Raw genomic sequence first — 24,951 nt, 5'->3', positions numbered from 1 at the left:
ATTGCTTTAATCTTAGAAGCGTCGATCTCAATACCCCTTCTGCTGACTATAAATCCCAATAATTTCCCGGTTGGAACTCCAAAAGCGCATTTGGCGGGATTCTACTTCAAGTTGTAACAATGTAGACGATCAACGAATTTTGTTAGATGTGTCAAGTGGGCCGAACTCCCGCGGCACTTGATTATGACATCATATACATACACTTCGATCTCCTTATGAATCATGTCGTGAAAAATGGTCATCATAGCTCTCATGTAGGTGGAACCGGCATTCTTGAGGCCGAACGACATCACCCTGTAGTGATATACACCCCAATGTGTAATGAAAGCCATCTTTTCTGCATCTTCCTCATCCATCAGAATTTGTTGATAGCCTACGGAACAGTCCAAAAACGACTGCATCTCATGCCTAACACAGTTGTCAATCAAAATATGAATATTCAGCAACGGAAAATTATCCTTCGGGCTAGCTTTGTTGAGATCTCTATAGTCAACACAAATCCTGATTTTCTCGTCTTTCTTGGAGACCGGAACAACATTGGTCATCCAAGTTGGATATTGTGTCACTTTTACCAAACGGGACTCTATATGCTTGGTGATCTCTTCCTTAATCTTTAAACTCAGTTCAGGCTTGAATTCCAAAGTTTTATGTTTCATCGGACCGAACCATGGGTTAATTGGTAGCTTATGAGATACGACATCGGTACTCAACCCTTGCATATCACCGACTTCCCAGACGAACACATCAGTATATTCAGCAAGTAAATGAATTAGGCCCTTTTTCTGAGCTTCATTTAGGTGGATGCTGATCTTAACTTCTTTGACACATTCTGGATCTCCCAAATTCACCATTTCCGTTTCCTCTAGATTTGGTTTATGATGATTCTCAAACTACCGAAATTCCTCCGCGACATAATCTGGTTTCCCATTTTCTTTTTCATAATCGTCAACCTCGTGGTCACCTACCTCATTTTGTTCATTTAGCTCGTGATATGACATGACATTTGCAGGTCTATAACTTATGTTACTGAAATCATAAACAGACAAAGTTAGAAGTGTAAAGTATAACAAACGACTAAATAAATAAAGTTAAAGACAAAGAGGCTTTCATTTTAAAACAATGCAAACTATGGCCATGGCACAGGGCCATGTTGCCTTCTTTGAACATCACAATGAAAAATTCAAAAATTTGAATAGTTAAGAAAATGCTAAAAGGTGGGTCTCGTGCCTCTTCCGGACTGCCACCGATTTTAATGTGCATGAAATGACGCCTTTCTAACGAAGAGTTTGGGGGATCAGAATCAGCGTGGAGTTCCAGTTCCGCAGCACCTCCCCTGGCTCAGCGTCGCGGATACCAGTTAACTCGACCTCTTCCTCAACAACAACATCGATCTCCTCCAAGAGGTCACAGATTCCTTGCCTAAGGTCTTCATGCTTGGCATACTTCCGGATTGGAAAGGATTGATACAGATGTGGGATCGGCCTAGTCAAGGCTTGCTCATTTTTCTTCTTCCTCTTCAGGTCATCATCTATGGGGATGTACCCCAAACCATATCTGGATCCCTTAACGAGGACCGAAATAGGCTCAATAATTCCTTGGGAATCTCTTCCCAATCCGAATCCTAGCTTAAAACCGTTCTGCAGCATCACAGTGGCTATCATCTTGTACACAGCAGGCATTGGAGTATGTGGGGCCAAGTCTTCACCGGTAGCATTCACCAGCTCCACCGTGTTAAATTTGGTACCTTGCGTTATCTCATCAATGATCAGCACCTGTCTGCCAAAATTACTCTCTTCGCCATGAATGACCAACTCTTCATTCCTCCACATGAGCTTCATCATCTGATGGAGAGTAGAGGGGACGGCCCCAGCCATATGGATGAACGGCCTTCCCAGAAGAAGGTTGTAACTGGTATCTATATACAATAATTGAAATTGAGCGTTGAACTTTACGTGGCCCATTTGAATGGTCAAATTCACTGCTCCCAGTGTGTCTCTTTGAACCCCATTAAAGGCTCTCACGTTGACCTGGTTTTGCTCCAGTTTCCCAAGGTCAAACCTTAGCTGCCTCAATGTCCACAATGGGCAAATATTCAGACCAGATCTGTCATCTACTAAGACGCGGTTGACAACCTTTTCACGGCATATCACAGTGATGTGCATCGCCTTGTTATGTGATCTCCCTTCGACAGGAAGCTCATCGTCACAAAAGCTGATGTGATGCCCTTAAATAACCTGATGAATCATGGTGGCCACGTTATCACTGCTTGTACCTACGGGTACGTACGTATCATGGAGAGATTACATTAAGGCCTGCCTATGGGATTGAGAGCTCATCAGCAGGACCCATACGGAGATCTAAGCTGGAGTCTTCTCCAAATGTTTGACGATGGAATAATCCTTTGGTTGCATCCTTCTCCAGAATTCCTCTACTTCTCATTCGCTTATCGGCCTCTTAGCCTGGTCCTTCTTCTGTCCTCCGAGAGCAAGCTCGTTAGGAGTGTAACACCTTCCAGACCTGGTCATGCCTTGACCAGCAGCAGTTTCAATAACAAAACTTAGGTTTGACGAGAGTTTCTAACGGCACCAAGGCAACAACCTTTGTAGGTGTCAAAATAACAAACTCTCTCTTTTATTTGATACTTAAAGAAGCGACAACCCTTTCCAAATGATCGTGAAAGATGGGAGTAATCATCTTTGTTCCACGCCAGTCTTCAAACCATCTTCGATAGTCTCACCAATCTTGACTATCTCGGCAAACTTTGCTCCAACAAGCAACATGATTCTATCAAAATATTTCGGCTCTTACACGCGCACGAACACTTCAACGATTTCTTTCTCGGTCATGGGTGGCCTCACCCTTGCCGCTTCTGTCCTCCACCTATAGGAGAACTCCCTATAGCTTTCGGTTGACTTTTGCTTCATCTTCTCCAATGAGTATTGATCGGGAACAATTTCTACGTTGTAGGCAAACCGATCAATGAAATCTTTGGCCAATGCATTCCAGCTGGGCCATTGTTTGGTTTCGTGCGACATAAACCATTCGAGAGCTTCTCCACACAGACTCCGACTGAAGGGCCGCATCAATAAAGTTTTGTTCCTTCCGACTCCCACGAGCTGGTCACAATAGGCTCTCAAATGAGCCATAGGATTACCCACTCCCCCGAAGGTGTCAAATTTTAGAATCTTGAACCCTTTTGGAAGGTCCAAATTTGGGTGGATACACAAGTCCTCGTAACTAAGTCCAGCGATGTTGGGTATGCATTGTAGCTCCTTCATGGCCTTCTTGATTTCCTCTTTTATATCGACTCTTACATCTTCCTTTGTCCTCCGTTCCTTTTCTTGCTCCTCGTAATGGTCCAACTCAGAACCGTGCACATCATGCTTGGCAGGGACGGGAACTTGAAAAGTGTCTCTCTTTGGTAGGGGTGGAGCTACAAAGGGACTTTGAGCGTTTTGGGCGGTTTGGTAATTCTGTGGGTAGGGCTGAGGATTGGTATTCTAATTTAAGTGGTGGTGGGGTGTTTGGGGATTGGAAGAATTTTAATTTTGATTTTGGTTTTGGTTTTGGTTTTGGTTTTGTGGGGATGGAGCGGTCTGATGGTGAGTATTTTGAGGATGGAGTGGCATTTGGGGATGATTTTTTTTTGAAGGGAGATGGAGTTTGTTAGGATGCTGAAGCATATTGGAGATTTTGGGTAGTCAAATCTATAACCGACAAATTATGAATAGGTGTAGATGGCTGATTTTGAGTTGGATCCATATTTGAGGAAGGGAAATAGATTGGAGGCCTTCCATTAGCAGCCTTAGAAGCAAATCCTGGTGGAGGAAGATCCTGTCTCCGTTGAATTTCCACCCTCATCTCTACGATCTGCTGCATCAGCTTCATAATCAACTCATTCTGTTCTACTACGGTGGGTTGAGCCACCACAACATCAGTAAGACTCACTTCTTCATTATTATCCCCCATAATTGCCTTTCCTCTGTCTGAGCTTTGTCTAGGGAAGGAATCTGCAGGACCTTTTGATCTGGTAAAATAAGGATGATCTACCAGCTTTTGATCGACACAGATCAGTTTCAAAGTACCTGAGAAGGAAAAAAGGCAGATTTGTTAGTGTAGATTCAGAGTACAAAATGCATAATATCACACAGAGAGTAGATCAACACACAAATTGCTTTGTTTAAGGATATCTTCAACCCATGAGTGAGAACGGAAACACATTTTTTAACAAGCAGGAGTTTGCTTGTTTCAGTTTTGGACGCTGTTTCAGAAAGGTTAAATCATGTTGAGCTACGGTCTTCTTGCAGTTGCTTTTTAACGTCTGTCGATCTGATCTTCGTATCTTCTCGTAACATGAAGGGGAGAATGAAAAATTTTATAGATAGGGGCCGGGCCCGGGATGGCTTCCTACTTATCTCACAAGGAGAATTCAGGCCCAACGTAGTTCGAGTACAAGATAAAACACTTCATTCATTCGTTCATTACGATTACAAGGAAATTGAAAGGCAACAACAGAGCTTTTAAAAGATAAAGTGATGACGACAAGTTAGTCATTTCCTTTCCTGTTGCAGCATTAGTCTCCTCCTTTCAAACAACCTAGGAATGGAGGCTTGTAGACGATTTCCTCGCCGTCGTCCTCCTCAGTTTTTTCAGGGTGAGCGTTGTCGGGACCACTATTGACTTCTCCTTGCTCATAGGCGGGGTATTTTCCGCCCATCAGGTTGCTTTGGACTGTTAGTTCCTTGTCAAGTAACACACCTTTAGCTAACAGAGCGGCGGTCTCCGAATCTATCATCGCCTCTCTCGTTTCTATTTCTTGCACTTTCAACCGAAGCGTGTCCAACTTCTCTATCAAGCCCTCTGTCTCAATCTCAACATATTTCTTTCTTTTCATCTGTGATGACAGATCCTCATCCATCGTCATGGTTGCAGCTTTGTAAATTGAGATGGCCATGTCGACTTTGAGCCATTCTTCCTTAGATTCTTGAATTTCCCGAGTAATCCGTTCGATCTTTCTCGGTAGTTCTTCTTCAGTGAGTTCCATCTGGATGTTCTTACCCTTGTCCATAGCAGTAATTTCGCCTTTCCTGAGACAGTAGAACAGTGTTTTAGGATTTGTGGTATAGGAGGAGATCTTTTGAGTGAGAAACTTGAGACTCGAAAATCTTGGTCGGACATTTTGTAATAGCAGCTTCTGTATATTCTTTTGGAAATTTTGGACAGGAGTGGATTTACGATATTCTCATTCAAAGCAACGCAACACATAAGAAGTTAAACACACATATCACGTCCTAAACATGCTTGTGACCCTTTTATGCCAAGGGTGGGCCTAACGAATTGGACGATGTTTATGCTTTTTAAAACCCGATTTATTATCCCCAAAATACTTCCTTAATAGCATTCAGAATGTCTGATAAACATAAAATAAAGAAAAGGTTCTGAAAATAAATTACAAAACAAAGTATAAATAAAGCAGTCCCACGAAGGGGATGGTAAATAAAACTCAAGCCTCCTTTGATCCTTCATCAAGTCTGGTCCTCTTGGCGATGTTGACCTCCTCCCACATAGCATATCTGTTCGCCCAGAGATGATATCTTTCCAATAAATCTCCTTCTTGATGTCTGAACCCCTCTATTGATTGAATTTGTTGTTCCATGCTATCATCTAACTCTGCCATGCACTGTTTGGCTCTTCGTTGTTCTTATTTCAATCGAGCTATGACTTTGGCGTCTTCTAAATGATGGCGTTGATGCTCTAATTCATTCCTATCAAACTTCTCTTGAAGGCGGTGAAGTCGGACTTAAATGTTTGGCTCAAACATCTGCAATAATGTGGGGAACGTTTGGACTAGGCTCAATAGTACCAACGAGACTCTTTTTCAACCATGTTTTGTACAGGTTCACCCAACACTCTTCGAGATCTCCACATCTTACACATGTCTTCAGCAAATGCAACTCGTCCATTCTCGTGGTCAGTTGCAAATTTCCTCATATCTGTGATCTGGGGCAACTCTTGTTTCCCTCCTAGTTGTCTCAAAACTCGACCTGGAGCATATGGTCGAGTACCTCTTAACCCAGGAAATACCAAATAAGGGACCTTTTCTATTCGAACCACCATTTTCATCGTTACCACCAAACAATCTATTGACCATTGTATGTCTTCTTCTCTTAGCCCCTGAAGCCTCGGATACCAAAAACTCTCTCATCTAGTCTTATCGCAACGATTGTGATACAACCACCAATCATGACGATGTAGCTTATTTGACCGCCTTAGGGGATCTGGTTCTCTTGGATTGTGAGTTTTGATCAAATGTCGCATCATCCACCACTGTAGTATCAGATTACATCCTTGAAAAAATGTTCTCTGCCCTGGCACTTGTCTAAAGCCCTGTTGATGTCGGTCAGAATCATAGGCGCTAAAGTGTAGTATTTTGTTGATGTTTTGTAATCCACTCCATAGAAGATGGCATGAGTGACCATAAATACACTAGGATGAATAGTGTATTTTGGCCCTTGAGAGAAAACCATCATTCCGAGTAAACATATTGCAAATGCGAGGGGACGCGTTTCTTTCCATTTTTCTTTTGAAATGAACTCATCTTTGTATTTCTCATAAGCGCTTGCATGCCCAAACCGATAATATAGTTTTTTGAAGGGTATATTTGGGCCAGGGAGCTTGTCCATCCACTTGGCTTTAACCAACGACAACTTTTCTTTAATTTCAGCGAAATCCCATATTATGGGATTTAGGACATCTGTATCTGGATGTCGTTTGCTTTTGTTGCACATTGCGATACTTTCATAGCGGATAAGAACTTCTTCTATAGTTGGCGTCAACTCCACTTCCCCGAACCAAAAGACCATGTTCTCACTATCCCAGAATTTCACCATCATCCCAATTAAACCAGGCCAAGCATTCATCTCTAACAGCGACGGAAGGTAACCTATGTGTTTCTGAACGATCATTTTATCATCGTTGTTCATGAAACTCCACCATACTTTAAGGAAAGGATCGGGGATAGTAACCATTCTTGTTTTCAAAGGCTTGTATGTCGAATTCATCCTACAAAAACAGCAAGTGAAAATTAGTCGACCCCCCACCCCGTAGACAATAAATCGTTTTAAAATACATAAACATCCTTCAATCAACACGTATGCATGATTGTCTGTTTTTGGCAATTTGGGCCAAGTAGACACAAGGTGCGCTTCAAATGGGCCCAACATGCCTTGGGCGTTGGGTCATCCTAGTTCAAATGCTCCCAAATTTGGGATTTGGCTCAGTTCTACGCTAGTTGACTAGGAGTGACTTTTGAAAGGACCGGGAACCCAAACGGACAATTTTTGCTGAAACTCGCGACAACCATTGGACGCCTAATGAACCAATAAATTGTCACTAATTTCGAAAGAAGGTGAGTATAAAAAAAGTCCAGCTGCGGTTCAGCAAACCGTCTTTTAATATACTATACATATATATCATAAATATGCCATGATATGTAATGCCAGTTTTTTTATGAAAATTTAAACATATTCGTCACAAACATCATTTTAACAACTAAAAACAATTAGTCAAACAGTCAAATCTCATGGTTAGAACTTAATTATCCCCAGCAAAGTCGTCATTTCTATTTTACTTAAAAATATATAAGGTATATATAATAGTAGAAAATGACTAAGTTTTGAAAAATCAATTAATCTTATGATTTAAGAGAAATTAATTTTCCGAATTGATAGAGTCGCCACTTGATTTTTAGTAAAACCAAGAAAACTTAAAATTGTTTTTCAAAAGATTTAAACAGATAAAAATCAGTTGAAAAAGTGTTCGAAGTTCAATGTGCATTCCGAGAAGATGTCAGGCCATCGGCATTCTCGCTAACTCACGGTTGACCGACGATTTGACTAAATGACCTTTAAAAATGATTTTTCCAAATTTAACTAAATAATGAGAGAATTCGCCTATATATGTATATATTTTATTTTATTTTATTTTTTAATATTATTTCTAAGGGGAAGTATCTAGAGGGGATTATCTTAAAAGAATAAACCTACGTGTTGACAACAATCAATAAAACAAACTAAATAAAATAATAATAATAATAATAATAATAATAATAAATTAATAAAAAATTATGACTATATAAATATAGCAAGAAATGATTGTCCTTAGGAAATTAATAAAATTCAAACGAAAGGTTAGTCAATATAACGATAATAACAAATAGTTAATAATAAGGAGAATAAATATTTGAACTTGGGCCAGGCCCAAGTACTGGATCTAGAGCCTTCCCCATTTCAAAATGACCCAAAGAAAATTGGGCCTCCTGCAGATTTCGGTAGGCTTTGCCCTCATTTTCCCTTAAGAAAAAAAACTGTGTATACGTGTTGCGTATACCACTGTATATAGGGATGCATTCGTTCCTTTTCATAGTATATCAAGTTGTATATTCGGCGTATATATCCCGATTCACCTTCTCAAGCACCTGTAGTTATTTTTGGACCTGTGTATCATGCTTTATAATGTATTATAGTGTATATAGTATGTATACACTGGTATACAACCTCCTCAAAACCTGTAAATAAATTTTACAGCCCATGCTGTGGTTCTTCTGCTTCGTAAACCAGTAGTCCGACTGACTTAAAGACAGGAGAGACTCGAGCCTTTATGGCTCGAATTTGGGATGCAAACCAGAAGAATCTGTTATGAACTCGGAGGGGTTCATACAACAAAACGACAAAAGAAGAGAATTAGTATCCGTATCGAATATGATGAATGGGGAAAACTTAACTCATACAAGAACTATTTGAGAAAAAAAACATAAAAGAAAGATGCAGCCAACTTCAACTATTAAAACTAAACGACTAATAGCTCTTAAGATAGGCAACAAAAGCAAGCTTAACGAATAATACTAGTTAACAATCACTATTTTTCTCACCCAAAAGTAATATGCATGAATACTTGAACAAACAAATAAGAGCAAATTAACAAGAGCGCAAAAGGCAAATCATATCCTAATAAAAATGATCAACAACCACATGGAAAGCCAAAAGATGATGAAGAAAAAAATACTTCACTGCAATACATGCAGTGATTGAACTTAATAATATGAATGGCATTTAATGGTGTAGATTTCAAAAGGAAATTTGAAAGCTATAGTAAACCTATTCCTTAAAGCAAAAGAAAGACACTGGCAGGGATCGAGCCTATTTCTCAAACTAAACATGCTGCAAATGAACACAAAAATGCATGGAAAACTATAGAACACAAAGAGGAGACCATGGTTAGGCAGTGACATCACACAAAATGAGGCGAGATCGAGAAATAAACTGCCATATTCGAAAGCACTTCACATTCTTCAGGGGACTGACTACAAATAATGAGCAATTTTTGACTAAACCGTGGGTGAAACAGGAATGAAACAAGACTCTAAACAGGCTCAGCTTGAGGTTGAAGAACAAATCTTGGTCAAACTAAATATACACAAACTTACAGTTATGGTTGGAAACCGTTTAGCCCTTTAAGCATCAAAATACTGAAAATACGAACATGTAACGACAAACCAACATTGTTCCAACCTCTGCGATTACCGACTAAGCAGAAATAAAGAACAACAAATGCACACTCTTTGAAATTCGAATCTAGCGAAGAACGAACTATTAATCAAAGATGTTTTAAGCATAAACAACACAAAAAAAACACAGTTTTGAGTCCACTATACTAGGCAGTGAGACAGTGGAAAACACAAAAGAAATAGGTGAATGGGGGAGATTAAATCGAACATGCTATGAATGACTAAAGTCATATCAGCAGCATGCTGACTTAATGAAAACGAAACAGGGACATGCATATCGTATATATCATATCGAGTCAAAAATACATGACATCCGACAGCCATAAAGAAAAGCTTCAACACCTGATTATCATTTTGAGACAAGGAAACAAGAAGAAAAAGAAACATCACGAAGAAGGTGTAGTTACCTTTCTCCGGGCAGCGAGTTAGAACCAAACGAGCAGGAATGACAGATGAACTTCCACGTCAAGGATCGAATTCGAGCAGCAGCAGAGATGTTTGGTAAAACTTTACCGACCTGAAACGCTTTATAGAGAAGAAGGAGAAAAATTCCTTCTCTGTTCCCCTGAATTATACCTTATTATTTCTACGTGGTTGGTCCCTGTTTTTTTTACTACTCGATGTCTTTCTCTTTAGAAATTTTCCAAGTGAAAAGCCACACCCCCCTCCTTTTCCTAAATGTATTCTTAGAGTTGCATTATTGTATATATTTCCTTAATATTTTTGCTCAAAATCACAACTAAAGCTCCTAACTTCGAAAAAGAAAAATCCCCCCCATCAACTGTGAGATGAAGGGAATATATAAAGGGAGAATTAGGGCTTCACCAGGGCGGGAAAATCGGATTGGAATCGAGTTCAAAACCTATCCAAAAAACTCAAAATTTGAATTCCCTCGCCACTTTTGGACAAACACCCTTTCCATGCACTTTTGGATCCATTCAGCAAGAGGAACGACGTGGAGCGATCCCACAACGGCAAGGACAAATATGCAGGTTGTACGAGTAAAGCTGGCAGAGGATGGAGATGAAGGGAGCTTTTTTGCGTGAAGAAGAAGATAGGTGCGTAAGGCTGAGATGGTCACGCGCTACTGTTCACGTATGGGGTCTCTTTGTTGATGGAATAATATTAATTGGGTGCTGGGTCGGGTCTGGGGGTTACGAAATTGGGCCTTGGGGTGAGAAAATTTGAATGCTAATTGTTGTCAGTTGATGGAATTTGACTGGGCTTGCTGAAAAGTTGAACAAGGCCTGAAATTCTTGCCAAAAATGAATTAAAATTAGTATAAGATGAGGTGAATTAAATATAAATTAATTTAAATCAATTTAATAAATTTTTTAATTTTAACGAAATAAAATAGTTGACTTCGTTATGAATTAATTAAACTAATTAGTGAAAAAAATAAAAATAAAAAAAATACATAAAAACCTTTTGAGACAATTTTTGAATAATCACGATAAAAATTATACCTATACACATAATTATGTAAACCATATATATTATGAAAAGCGAATAGATCCATTAAAAGTAATTTGAAAATTATTTTAAACTTTATGAAATCTAATTATTTTAAGTCGTTTTGAATTAAGAAACTTGTAAATTAATTTATCGGGGAGGGTCAAAATTTGGTGTCAACACCTGATATGAAGTTATGCATCCTTTTCTTCCACCACCATTAGTGTTGTCCATTGAACATATATAGGTGGTCTAGTTATTGAGTATTGGACCTTTGAAAAGATCCTTTATAGGTGTTAACCTCTAATTTGATACCAATTAAAATGTTGTATGAGTCCACAATAATAGCGGGCACTTTACTTGTTTCTACAACCATGAAAAAAATGTATTGAAGATTGGTACAAGTTACCGCAATAGTGGAAACATGGCCCCTCACTAGATTCTATATATAACTAAGAATATAAAGTTAAGAACAAACATAGATACCTAAAAAATAACGAAGATGATATACTTTGGTGAAAATCTCTATGCTAAAGGGAGTAAAATCACGGCCTTGTTGGAAAATATATGTACAGCAGAAGCATATATATCATGATCTTTCATGCTTACTTGATACCTTCAAGTGAATCCCCAAGTTAGACAGACCTTCAAGTGAATCCACAAGATAGTTATGGTCTTCTACAGTGATCTGAAGTTCACATCTGCACTCTCTCAATACTTGGATGGGCAAGTATGAAAAGAAAACTCATCAATCTTTTTCTAGGTTATGAGAATCCCTACTTATAGAAATTTCTTCAAATCAGTAGAAGAAAAATATAGCATCGCTTACAAAGGTGATACTATAACTATTTTACTACTGCAACTATTTTCGTAATATGATGTTCTGAATTCACTTTATTGTGCAGTTTGATGAGTTACATGGGCATGAAATTCTTCTTTTATTTCTAGACACACACTTATTTTCTTCCTGTGTGAACCGCATTCGTGATGGTGATAAACCAATAAAGAAGGTTTAGCCTACCTTCATTTTCATCTTAATTCTATGACAGTGAAATTCCAATATAATCATTCATGTTTTGTGCGTGCAGGCTGCAACAGTCGTACTTATGTAGATCTTGATGCAAGAGGAAGGGCTAAGATATTGTTGTTGTCGCCACAATGATTTTCTGTCAGTGATACGAATCTTGTGTCGACTGGTACAATCATTTACTTATCGAATCCCCTTTTCACAGCTCCTAAAATATGTTGTTCAATGCTTCCTAAGTCTTTCGCGGGTAGCTTGGGAACACAGGTAAAAAAAATTGTGAATTATTCCAGAAATGCTGCATGAGTTAGTGTGGAATCTTAATCATTGACCACCTCAATAATTGGTCGGAAGAGATAACAGAAGTGTTGAGAAGGAATTCAACAAACTTGCTTTACAGAATCCAATGCCTATAATAGAAGAAAGAGCTTAAATTAGGAGTCATATATAGGTTTTGAGTATTTGAACATATAATGACTAGACTTACTGCTTGCTGAATGAACATTCTCATTTTACTATTTTCGTTGTAACAGGTTACTATCTAACATCACTCTCATGTAATTTTACTGATAAATGCTTTTTTTCACCAAGGACAAATATGTAAGGTATTCATCTAATAAAAAAATGTAAAAAAAGAAGGATATTGTATTCATTCATTGTCTTCTCCTTAGTTTCTTAGGGCACTCGAAACATTCGGTATTTGGAAACTTACTTCCACTGGTTTGGAGTTAACTGGGCGAGACTTTTAAGTTTTTCACCAGTATCTCGCGTAGATTTTCATTTTCGTACATGAGCTCATGAATGGCTTGGTGGTGTTTCAACACCATATGTTGACAGATCCCATTTGTTGTACTTTCTTCGCCTCTAGTGACAGTCATAACTGTTTGGTTTAGCAAGTTTGAATGGAAAAAGAAAAGAGAGAATATTAAAAGTGAGGGAACTAATTTGGAGGGAAAATGAAGTCATTTGCAAAGTGCAAATGAAAAGTCATTTCTCTAATATCGGCAAAAGAAAGGGAAATTGTTGTCCTTATATACGAAAACACTTCCATTACTTCTTAAAGAGCTAAGAAGAAGATGCCCCCTCGTGCTGTCGTCGTCGCTCGGCTTCGAATTTGGATGTGATTGATTGATAAATTTTTTGGAAAAATTTATTTTATCAGTTTTTGTTAAATCAAATAAATTCTGTTAATATTATCTCTTATAAATTTGCGGGTAACGGTAACATTCCGAAAAGTTGTTACTCTTTCCGAAAAGTCGTTACTTTCCGAAAAGCAGTTATTTTCCTAACAGACACATTTTTCTGAAAAGTTGTTATTTTTTCCAAAAGACACAACTTTCTAGTCTGAACATATTTCTCTGAACAGACACGTTTCCTGCTGAAAATGGCTATAAAATGAAGTCAATTTTTGATTTTTCAAACGCTGAAATTTTCTTTCTCTGCATATATTTTTCTCTCAAATAAATCAAAGTGTCGATCGACTGAGTCTGTGTGACTTGTTGCTGTTCTGAAGTTCACTGAAGTTAAAGAAATTTGAGGTACCGCTATTTCTTTAACAGGTTTAATCCGTTTTATCTTGGGAGAAATTAATCCATAACCTTGGGTACAGTGAGGAGATTAAATTTCTTAAGGACACACAGTAGTTTCTGTGGACTCGGATTACTTCTTGTATTTTATATATTTTCTGCTTCATCTTATTTCTGTTTCTGTTTATTGGTTAACCTTATAAATACAGGTTATTATAACAATAACTATTTAGCGATTAAAGTATTCCACCTTCAAAGTAAATTCAAGGAATTTTCTATTCTCAATTCTCTATTAACTAACTATCACGCCATTGCTATTACTATTGCTGCTACCGCCGGTTTTATGTATAAAAGCTCAGTCTTCAGTCTTGATCAGCAAATAATCGCATGTTTAGAGGTTCAATTACTATTTTATACTACAAATACCAATTAAAGGGAGTGAGTTATGTTTGGATACAAACTTCTGTTAGAACATCAGACACTTCAATTGTCTTTATTGCGATCACAATAAATCTCTACATGCTCTTTACCAATTGACGAGTCCACTCCCTTACTTGTTGTTGTTAAGAATTTATCACCAACTTAATTATTACTTAAGATTATAAGTCAAGAAAAATCTAGAATATTCCGGAGTTGTAGAGAATTGAAGGAAGATCTCTAGAATAAGTATTCTAGATAGAATAGTCTAGAAATATTCTAGAAAAAAAATCTTAGGAATATTCTAGAAGAGAGTAATATGTATCTATCTAGATTCTTCCAACACCACCTATAAATAGAGGTAGTCCACTTGAGTAGTAACCAACTAAGAAAGCAAGAAAGAAAGCAACCAAAAAAGTAAGCAAGAGAGCAAACAACAAGTGAGTAAGAAATAAGAGAGAGTTGCATGTAAAAATTGTAAGATCAAAGCGGGTCTTTACATTGATGTAATAAAATTCAAGTTATGAGAAATCAATAGTGTACCCATGGTCTCCACACCCAAAAATATTCAACAGTTGCTACAACGTAACTATGAACAGAAGAATGTATTAAACACGACTCCTTCATCAAGAGAGTAAAATCACCATCTATTTCAGTAGGATTTTTTAAATTTCCACTAAAAAATACCCAATTCTCAAATACATATAAACACATTTTACGTTAAAATAATTTAAACACTTTTAGAGTTGTTAACACTAAAAATAAGTTTGTTGGTCGATATTTTTTATAAATAGAATCAAACTAACTCAATCAAAATACTATCTAATTCACTTTAGCATATACAATGATTAGATGAATTGGTCATGTAATAATTAATAAATTTGGTCATGATTAAAATATTTTTTTTATATAATTACTTATCTCAAGGTATAAGCAAAACCATAGATATATTTTATTTAGAAAACATCAAAAATTGACAAAAAAAATAATTGAAAATTGTACTTTTTCAGAACGATCATCAACCTATTCGAGTTATATTTATTATTATTTCTATCTTGTTTCGAAATTATAGATATTATTTTGTCATCATAATTATATTTTAAAGTTAAAATTAAAAAGGGACAAAACAGGCAAAACACGATAAATTTAATTAAGTATTTTTTAAAAATATAACTAAGAGAAACTGATAATCGTTGTTTTAAAATGACTATATATACATGAATTGAAAGAGATTGCATTCAAATGACTGGAAAGTTTTTAGCTAATTTGATAATTATAATTGTTCAATAATAAAATTATTATTGATATTCAATCCTGAGAACTTTTTGTGTTTTGACAAAATAGATACTTATTACTCCCTCCATTCCTTAGTAATTGAATTTTTTTTAGGCATTTTTCATTTTTCAAATTAAATTAATTGTTCAATTTTTAAGACTATTTTAAAAATATTATTCCAATTTTATCCTTCATTTCGATTTTCAATGTGATGACTTCAATAAATTTGACAATAATTAATAAGGATAAAAATGGAAAACTTATGTTCAATTTATGTCTCAATTTACTTTTCTTAAAGGATGTGAAACACCTTGAAAGTTCAACTAATATGGAATTGAGGAAGTAAAAATTTTCCCATAAACAAAACTTTTTGAATGATAACATTGTGAATGTTGTTGTGTTGTTGATATAAGAAGAGAAATCATCAATTTATAGATTTTTAAAATTTTCTTTTAAGAAAGATAATTAAATATTAAAGAGAATTATACTTTTCTTACCGAAAAAAGTTCAAGTATTTATGGTAGTACTTTGAATTTCTTATAAGAAAAAAATAAAACACAAAATATGACAAGAAAATAAGGGCACAACCCTACCAATATACCCTTCAATTTTGTCATTTAGAGCTGACATGTCACTCGTTACAAAAGTGGTTCACTTATGCCCCACTGTTACAAAATTGACTTACATTATACCCCTTACCTTTACAATGACTCGCGTATACCCCTAAATGACAAAATTGATTTTAAGTATTTAAAAAATCATGCATTTTTTTATATCACCAAACCCATTTTTTTTACTTCTTCTATTATTATTATTTGATTTTATTATTCTTAATTCATTTTTCTTTCATTCTTTAGTGTAAAATAAGAGATTTTGAAATGTGCATTGCATGTGATTAGTTGAGTAGTTAGTTGATTGATGTATTAGTTTAAAAAGTAGGTAGTTAGTTAGTTTATTAATGATGTATAAATAGCACCGTGTGATTAATGAGAAGTTAAGTCAGTCATTTCAGTTTCACTGTTCTATCCATTCTCTTCTACCTCTCAAATGCATCTGCTGTATCTTAGCTACGACGATGACTTTCAACGAAATAAAAAGGAAAACTGGGACTAAAAAAATAAAATTAGAACTATTTATTTTTTTGTAGCTATATCGTAATTTAGAATTTATATGTGTAAACTATTTTTAGGACATTCATAATAAATTTTATATGAAAATAAGTGAAAAGAATAAATTTACAAATTAGCGGTTGAATTTTTAAAAAAAATTGAGAGAAGGATACAATCCAAGATTTTGCATGAAATGGAAACTTTCCCCATATGTATATATATAAGTATTTGCTCTATATTTCCTTCATTAATTCATAACACACAGTGTAGAAAAACAGAAACAAGAAGATAAAGATTTTTCAGGAAATGAGTAATAACTGCGGCCGTTAACATCTTTAGAGTGTCGTAACAGGGCGGACGAATTGATAAAGAATCTTCATGAGAGTAATAATCGCGAAGAGGTTCTTATTCAACTCAATAATTTCATCATGCAACAGACAATTAGTGAAGTAATGTGCATGGATCTTGGATTTCAGTTGTGGAACTCCCCTGTTAGAGTCACCACACTTTTACAGGTATATGTTAAATGTTAATTATGAGTCGAATTTCTTCGATTTATTGTTAGTTAAACTTGATTTGATCCAATTTCTAACTCTTGTGTTAATTGACTTTAGGAAGTAATTGCAGTGTACCCCAACTTCTTAAACTCAACATTAACCATGAAGGAATCTGCTCGAATTTCTAATGCTCTTATTGTATTTCAGGTGAATATAATAAACTCTACTTCTCTCTTGTGTGTATCGTTAGATGACGTAACAAGATTACTCTTTTTATAAGTGCAGTGTATGGCGTATCACCCAGAGGCAAGAATGGGTTTCCTCAAAGGTAACGTTATTCTTTTATCGTTTGTATTATAGTCCAATAATGATATGGAACAAGTAGTCTAATACTAGTTTTTTGTTTAATGCAGCAAAAATACCATATTATCTTTACCCCTTTTTCCAAATTTCAATAAATGTGACTCTGCAATTTAGCATCTTGTCTCTTATTGCTGCCCTAGCAGAGGTGTTAATTTTACCTTTAATACAGCACAACCATGAGTCCTTCAACTAAATGTGATGTATGCTAATTATATGATGTTCTGAATTCACTTTCTTGTGCAGTTTGATAAGCAATATGAGCAAGACACTCTTCTTTTATTGCTAGATACACAAGTATTTCCTTTATGCCTGCATTGTATCCATCATGGTGATCAACCGATACGTAAGGTTAGGCCTTCCTACAATGTGATATTCCTATATGACATGAGATTTTGAATTCTAGAGTAACTTACGAGAATGAAAGACTACAACATTAAGAACAAAACAAAGGAGGGGTTTTGCTCTTCTTTGTTGCTTTAAAAGAAAGTTTGAAGAAATGACCTGGTGATATCGTTTACTGTTGATATCATAGTGACCTTCGTTTCCATGACTCTGGTCCTCTCTCTTCTCTTCTTATTTGTTGTATAAGAGAGTGTATTTGAGTCAAAAATGTTCAAATACTCCGAGAGTTTTTACATTCAGCAGCTTGAGTCGATGTGTATTTTCTCATTTCTTTTGAACCTTATTCATTTGAAAATGAGCCCATGATAAGCAAACTTTTCGATTGTCTTTTTTTTCTGAATTACTATGTTTGTGCGGGTTGCAACACTCATCCTTATGAAAATCTTGATGCAACAAAATGGGCTAAAATATTGTTGTGCTCTCCCCTCTCGTTGTCTGTATGTGATACAAGTCCTGCATCAACTGGTAGACACATTTGCTTCTGAAATCCCTTGCTCACACCAGGTAAAATATGTTGTTCAATGCTACCTAAGTCTTTCACGAGTAACATGGGCAGGCGGGTAATTTTTTTTGCCCCTGCTGTTCTTATGGTTTTGTAAGTAAATTCGTGTCTAATTATTATTTAATTTGATATCCCAACATGATACATGGTATATGAAAGAGTGAGAGAAATGCTTCCTCTACAGCTAATTGAAAACACTTTTCACAATATTATTGATCATGTAATTCCATCGTCTTTATTCTTCTGACAGATACAACATCCCTCTAGCTAATGTTTAAAACCAAAAATGAATCTTCACATTTACTTTATGATTTTACTAATTTGAAGAAAGATGCAGAGATTCAAAAAATGTTGAATCAGTTAGTGCGGAATCTGAATCATCGACCACCTCAATAGTTGCTCGGAAGATGATTGACTATAGCGGATAGTGTTGTGAAGGAATTCAACCAACAGAATCGAATACCTGTGTACAGATTTAGGTTTTGAGTATTTGAACCTATAAATAGCCTTAGGAACATTCTCAATTTTGCAGCTTTGCTATGTAAAGACTTTGAATATGAACCTCTTGACTAATCTTACTGCCTGAAAACTAGCAGTTTAGTGTTTTTTTGTGTATGAAATAACATACCATCGAGTCTTTCATTATCATATGGACTGTGTTTTTATCTATATCAGAGTTGTGCAAGGAATTGGAGAGAATGACCTGTCTCTTATTCAATAGGTAAACATGTATAAATACATAACTAAGGAAAGATCCTAAAGATATCTATCTATATCTTTGTACAATATCAAGAAAATGATCTATATACATTCTGTAACACTCCCCCTCAAGCTGGAGCATATATATTGATCATGTCCAACTAGTTACAGAGGTAATTTACGCGAGCTCCATGCAATGCCTTCGTGAACAAATCAGCTACTTGTTCTCATGTCTTCACGTAGCCCATAGATATCAAGATTTTCTGAATCTTCTCATGAATAAAATGACAATCAACCTCAATATGTTTTGTTCTTTCATGATATACCAGATTTGAAGCAATATGAAGTGCAACTTGATTATCACACCAAAGTTTTGATGAAGTAGAATGCTCCAATCAAATTTCTGTTGAAAGATGATGTATCCACATTATTTGACACGTAGAATGTTCCATTGCTCTATATCGGATTCTGCACTGGACCGAGATACACCATTTTGTATCTTACTTTTCGAAGACACCAAGTTTCCACCAACAAAAATACAATAACCAATAGTAGATCTTTGATCAATCTTGTATCCAGCCCAATCTGCATATGCAAAACATCCCCACTTACTTCTCTCATCTTTATTCTTGTTCAGGAGGACCGAAACTCTATTAAACTATACATAAAATCCCCCTTGTTTATTTATACTTGAAGAAAGTTTTAATATTAATTATTATATCTGAGTCATTAAGTTTGTTCAATTTCAAAGTCTGAATATCATTAAGATGTCAATTTAAAATCTTCTACAAAGATGACAGTTCACCCTAGTCAATTTACTTTCACCAACCACTCATAATCATAATTTCATTGTCAACCATCACCACCTACTTTCACCAACCACTCATAATTATAATTTCAGTGTCAATCATCACCACCTACTTTCACCCACCACTCATAACTATAATTTCTATAATTTCAGTCACAACCATCACCACCGATCACATTTCACAGCTTCTCAATTTACTTTCACCGACCACTTATAATTTGAGTCACAACCATCACCACCGATCACATTTCACCGCTACTCAATCATTGACCACCTCAATAATTTCTACCCTTTTTCGATCTACGTGGCACTATCATTGAAAAAATTATCAACACACCTTGGGCCCATAAGATAGTGTCACGTAAGCCAAAAAAGGGTATAAAATTATTTATAAAATAAGTTCAGGGTTAATAGGATCTTAGTATAGTATAAGTGTGTCTGTGAGTTTTGGACATAGTTCATGGGGTATATGCATTTTTCTGCATATTTAACGTATTTGAATTCGACTACCCTATAACAAAAAAAATACAAATAATAGTGGCAGAAAAACCCTCTATTTATATTTAAAAAAGTGTAGATCACAACTCTTTGGAAAAATTACAACCCTTCGGAAAGGTCAAGACCATAGATAAAGTCACAATTTTTCATAAAAGTCGCAACTCCTCATGAAAGTCATAACTCTTCCTAAAATTCACAACTTTCATAAAGTCACAACTTTTCATGAAACGGGAAAACTAGTTTTGGTAATAGATAAATTTAAAGGGAAATCATTGTTTGTGGTGGTGCCATGTAGGCGTGCCTAGGATTCTCTCTCTCTCTCTCTCTCTCTCTCTCTCTCTCTCTCTCTCTCTCTCTCTCTCTATATATATATATATATATATATATATATATATATATATATATATATATATATATATATATATATATATATATATAATTACGCAGCTTAATGTTTTAGTTAATTTGTATAATTTGTCTCGTCTGTATAAATTGTAACTAACAATTCTTCGTTTAATTCGTATATGTATATGATAGTAATTTCCTTCCGTTTTTCAATTCAATCATTAGATACATCCAAAAAAAATTATAACTCTTTAAAAATTTGTATATACATAGTTTTCACAATTCGTATAACATTTGTATAATGTAATTTAATTTGTATAACTATTTAAAACTTGAATATTTGTATTTGTATAAAATTATTATTTCAAATTTTACGAATAAAAATAACTCAATTATACAAAATACAATTGCATTGTACCGCCTTTCTTCTAAATGAGATGATAGAGTTAGCTTTAACATAATATATCTCCTTTTAATTTGGCTCGAACTCCAAGATTCGACATTAATCACAAACTTTCTCCGCGTGTGTGTATACAGTATACGCTTTCTGATTCCTTCATTATTTTCATAACACAAAGAGTGCAGAAAAAACAAGAAAATAAAGAATTTGTTTAACCGTCTTCTAGAAATGAGTAATAATTTGCAATTTTCAGAGCGTCGTCATAGGACGGAGCAATTTGTTGGGCTATTGCACATGTTCCAGCCAAAGGCTCATGGCCTAATCCTACTTGAAAAAGGAATAAAATTATTCTCTTTATTTGGTTTCCAATTTTATTAGGAAAAGGATTGGAATTGTAATCCTATTTGTAGTTGGTTTTGGCTTTGTAAGAAAAAGCACAACTTTATAAATAGAGTATGGTTTGAGAGAATAATTAATTGCTCATTGGTATTGTCTTTGAAATACATTAGAACATAAGAGAGGTTTTTGAGAGAGCTTTTAACAAGAGAAAAAGAGAGGGAAAAAAAAGGTTCTTTTGCTGCAGTCTTTTTCTCCGACCAGCAATATTTAGATCGTGTTTTCCAATTAACTAACCGTTGGATCGGGATGAAATTTGGATTGAGTGTTCCTGACATCTTGGTGGTTGATTTGAACGGTGCCGATCGAATTCGGAGTTAAGAAAGATCCTATTTTAGGTCCCGAACAGAAGCTGGATTTGGGTGGTGTTTCTTTCTATTTATCTTTTATTGGTGTAGCTATTGTTTGTTCTCTTTTGGCACTTGTTGTGAGACATTAGAAGAATATTTGTAACCCTCTTATTGGTATGGTGAAGCAATTCGGATCTTGTCGATCCCGTGGTGGTTACCTTTGGTTTGAAGGGTTTTTCCACGTTAAACTTAGTGTTCTTTATTGTTAGATTTTCGGTATAAAATTATTATTTCAAATTTTACGAATAAAAATAACTCAATTATACAAAATACTACCGCATTGTACCGCCTTTCTTCTAAATGAGATGATAGAGTTAGCTTTAACATAATATATCTCCTTTTAATTTGGCTCGAACTCCAAAATTCTGCATTAATCGCAAACTTTCCCCCGCGTATGTGTATACAAATCTGCTTTCTGATTCCTTCATTATTTTCATAATACAGAGAGTGCAGAAAAAAATTAAGAAAATAAAGATTTTGTTTAACCGTCTTCTGGAAATGAGTAATAATTTGCAATTTTCAGAGCGTCGTTATAGGACGGAGCAATTGATAATGAATCTTCGTGAGAGTAGTAATCGCGAAAATGTTCTTATTGAACTCAACAATTTCGTCATAAAACTCAATTGAAGCAATGCGCATGGATGTTGGATTTCACTTACAGTAACCATACTTTTACAGGTATATGATCGAATTGCTTCACTGTATTCGATGTGTGAAATTATCTTATGGGTCTAATTTTGATTTTAGGAAGTAGTAGCAGTGTACCCCAAGCTTTTAGACTCAACATTAATCATGACGAAATCTACTCGACTTTGTAATACTCTTAATGTATTTCAGGTGACTATACTGATGATTTTTATATAGTGAGTGCCTCTTAATATTAATCTTTTATGAGTGCAGTGTATGACTTCTCACCCAAATTCAAGAATAGGCCGTAACAACAAATTTTTTATATTTTCATTAGGTAGGTCTAGTTTATTCTTCTAATACTATTATTCTTTTTAATGTAGTAAACATACCTTTACTCATTTCTCCGAGTTTCTGCAAATGTGATGAGGTCTGTGCAAGGTGTGAAGCTTACCATCTTAAATCTTATTGCTGCCTAGCAAATGTGAGTAGATTCCATCTATCTACATTCTAATAATACAAAGCTTACAATGTTCTGATGAATTCATGACTTTTTTTGTGCAGTTTGATGAGTCATATGGGCAAGAAATTCTTCTTTTATTGCTAGATAGACACACAAGTATTTTCTTCATGCCTGCTCTGCATCTTTCATGGTGATCAACTCATACGGAAGATTACGCTTGCCGAAATGCTTCTACTGTGATCAACTTTTATACATGTTTTAAATGAAAGACTACAACATCAAGAACAAATTAAAGTAGAGGAAGCAGGGCCTTCCTGACGAAAAATACAACTTTATTTAGAATTGAAGAGTGATATGTTTATCATCCACGTCACTGTAACTTTCATTTTCATTATTCCGGTCCTCTCTCTTCTCTTCTTATTTGTTGTATAAGGAGTGTATTTGAGTCAATAATGGTAAACTACTGTTAGGACCGGAAATAAGCAGGTGTAAATGCGGAAGCTAGCAATGCAAACCTCGAAAGACTACGAGTAAGAAGACAACGAGAAATATATCAAAAGACACAAAGATTTAATGTGGTTTGGTCAATCGACCTACGTCCACAAAGGAGATGAGCAATCCACTATAAATATGAGAGTACAAAATAAAGAGAGAAACAACCTCAACCAATTCACTCGGAATACATGGGAGGTTCACACAAGTGATAACCTATCAAGCTTATGACCCACAAATTTTCCCTTTAACTAAAACTCTCAAAGCCTTTAAGACTACATTGTGAATGCTAATTAAGTTAGAAGGAACATTCCTCTATTTATAGAGTCCTAAACCTTTTTCTACAAGAAAAAGATTAGTCAATCCAAAACCTTTTCCTAAAAGAAAAATCTATTTATGGTAAGAAATCAGGGAAAATAAAACCCAACAACTACTCCGAGAGTTTTTACATCCATCTAGTTTTCTCATGTAATGTTCCAGAAGCTTGAGTCAATGTTGTCTTACATAGTGTAATTCATTTGAAAGTGAGACCATGATAAGCTAACTTTTCGACTCTCTTATTCAACCCTTTTCTCTGAATTACTATGTCTATGCAGGTTGCAACACTCGTACTAATGAAATTTTTGATGCAAAAGAAAGGGCTAAAATATTGTTGTGCTCTCCCCGCTCATTTTCAGTTAGTGATACAAGTCCTGCATCAACTGGTAGACACATTTGCTTTTGAAATCCCTTGTTCACAGTAGCTAAAGAATGTTGCTCAGTGCTACCTAAGTCTTTCGCGAGTAGCATTGGCAGGCGGGTAAATTTTTTTTGGTCCCAGCTGCTCTTATGGTGAATTTGTCTCTAATTATCCACAACATTATTGTTTGATTTGATCTTTCACTTCATGATACAGGGTATCTGATACAGTGAGAACCAATTTTCCTCATAATCTAATTGACTACAAGTTTGGCATCATTATTCGTGTGAGTCCATCGTCTTATTTCTTCCCACAGACACAACATCCATCTAGCTAATTATGTACAAAACCAAAATATACTTTATGATATTGAGTAGTAATTATGTGTTTAATTTGCAGGATGATCTGGAAATTTCAAATATGATGCATCAGTTACTGTTGAATCTATCTCGTCAACCACAACAATAATTACTATGACTATAGTAGATACAGATAACATAAGTCTTGGGAAGGAATAGTAGAAAGAATTTGCATATATAGAGAACAATTTTGCAGCTTACTATGTAATGATTTTGAATATGAACCTCTAACTAGTCTTACTGCTTGTGGAATGAATGTTCTCCTTTTACTATTTTGCTGTAAGAAGTTCTTGTATAATCACACCCTACATAATTAATCTTATGTCACTGATATTTACATAATTTTAACCAGTAACAACCAAACGCCTCTCGAGTTTTTCATGATCACATGGACTGTGTAAAAATTTATAGAAAAATGGTGCAGAAGATACACCTTCCGCTGCATTCTTCTATTGGGAGTGCACCACTGGGTTCATTCGCACATCTTCATGTAGATTTTGGCGCACAAAGCTAATTCTCTCATCTTTATTCTTGTTTAGGAGGACCGACACTCTATTAAACTATACATAAAATCCCCCTTGTTTATTTTTACTGGGAAAGTATTAATCTTAATTATTATTTTTTGAGTCATTAAGTTTGTTCAATTTCAAAGTCGAAATATCATTAATATGTTGATTTAAGAATTTCTACAAAAATGACAGTT

General features: G+C 35.4%; 1 protein-coding gene across 1 annotated transcript; it reads left to right on the top strand.

Annotated features, from left to right (window-relative positions):
• The first annotated feature begins 16,820 nt into the window (after positions 1–16,820).
• On the top strand, positions 16,821–24,357 carry LOC138348932 (uncharacterized). The gene is made up of 9 exons (XM_069298541.1): positions 16,821–16,883; positions 16,983–17,072; positions 17,151–17,193; positions 17,279–17,373; positions 17,472–17,522; positions 22,073–22,213; positions 22,820–22,908; positions 24,106–24,175; positions 24,289–24,357. Exons 1-9 carry the CDS (start codon positions 16,821–16,823, stop codon positions 24,355–24,357), a joined length of 711 nt encoding a protein of 236 aa, XP_069154642.1.
• Positions 24,358–24,951: the final 594 nt, after the last annotated feature.

This window comes from Solanum lycopersicum, chromosome 5, assembly GCF_036512215.1.
Source record: "Solanum lycopersicum chromosome 5, SLM_r2.1".
NCBI classification, from domain to species: Eukaryota; Viridiplantae; Streptophyta; class Magnoliopsida; order Solanales; family Solanaceae; genus Solanum; species Solanum lycopersicum.
The sequence above is the reverse complement of the archived record's forward strand: the minus strand, read 5'-3'. Positions and strand labels throughout refer to the sequence as shown.

Coding starts and splice junctions, on each gene's coding strand:
- LOC138348932 (XM_069298541.1), top strand. CDS start 16,821: ATGTGCATGGATCTTGGATTTCAGTTGTGGAACTCCCCTGTTAGAGTC. Junction 17,073..17,150: donor ATGCTCTTATTGTATTTCAG/GTGAATATAATA, acceptor TTATAAGTGCAG/TGTATGGCGTATCACCCAGA. Junction 17,374..17,471: donor TTATTGCTGCCCTAGCAGAG/GTGTTAATTTTA, acceptor TTTCTTGTGCAG/TTTGATAAGCAATATGAGCA.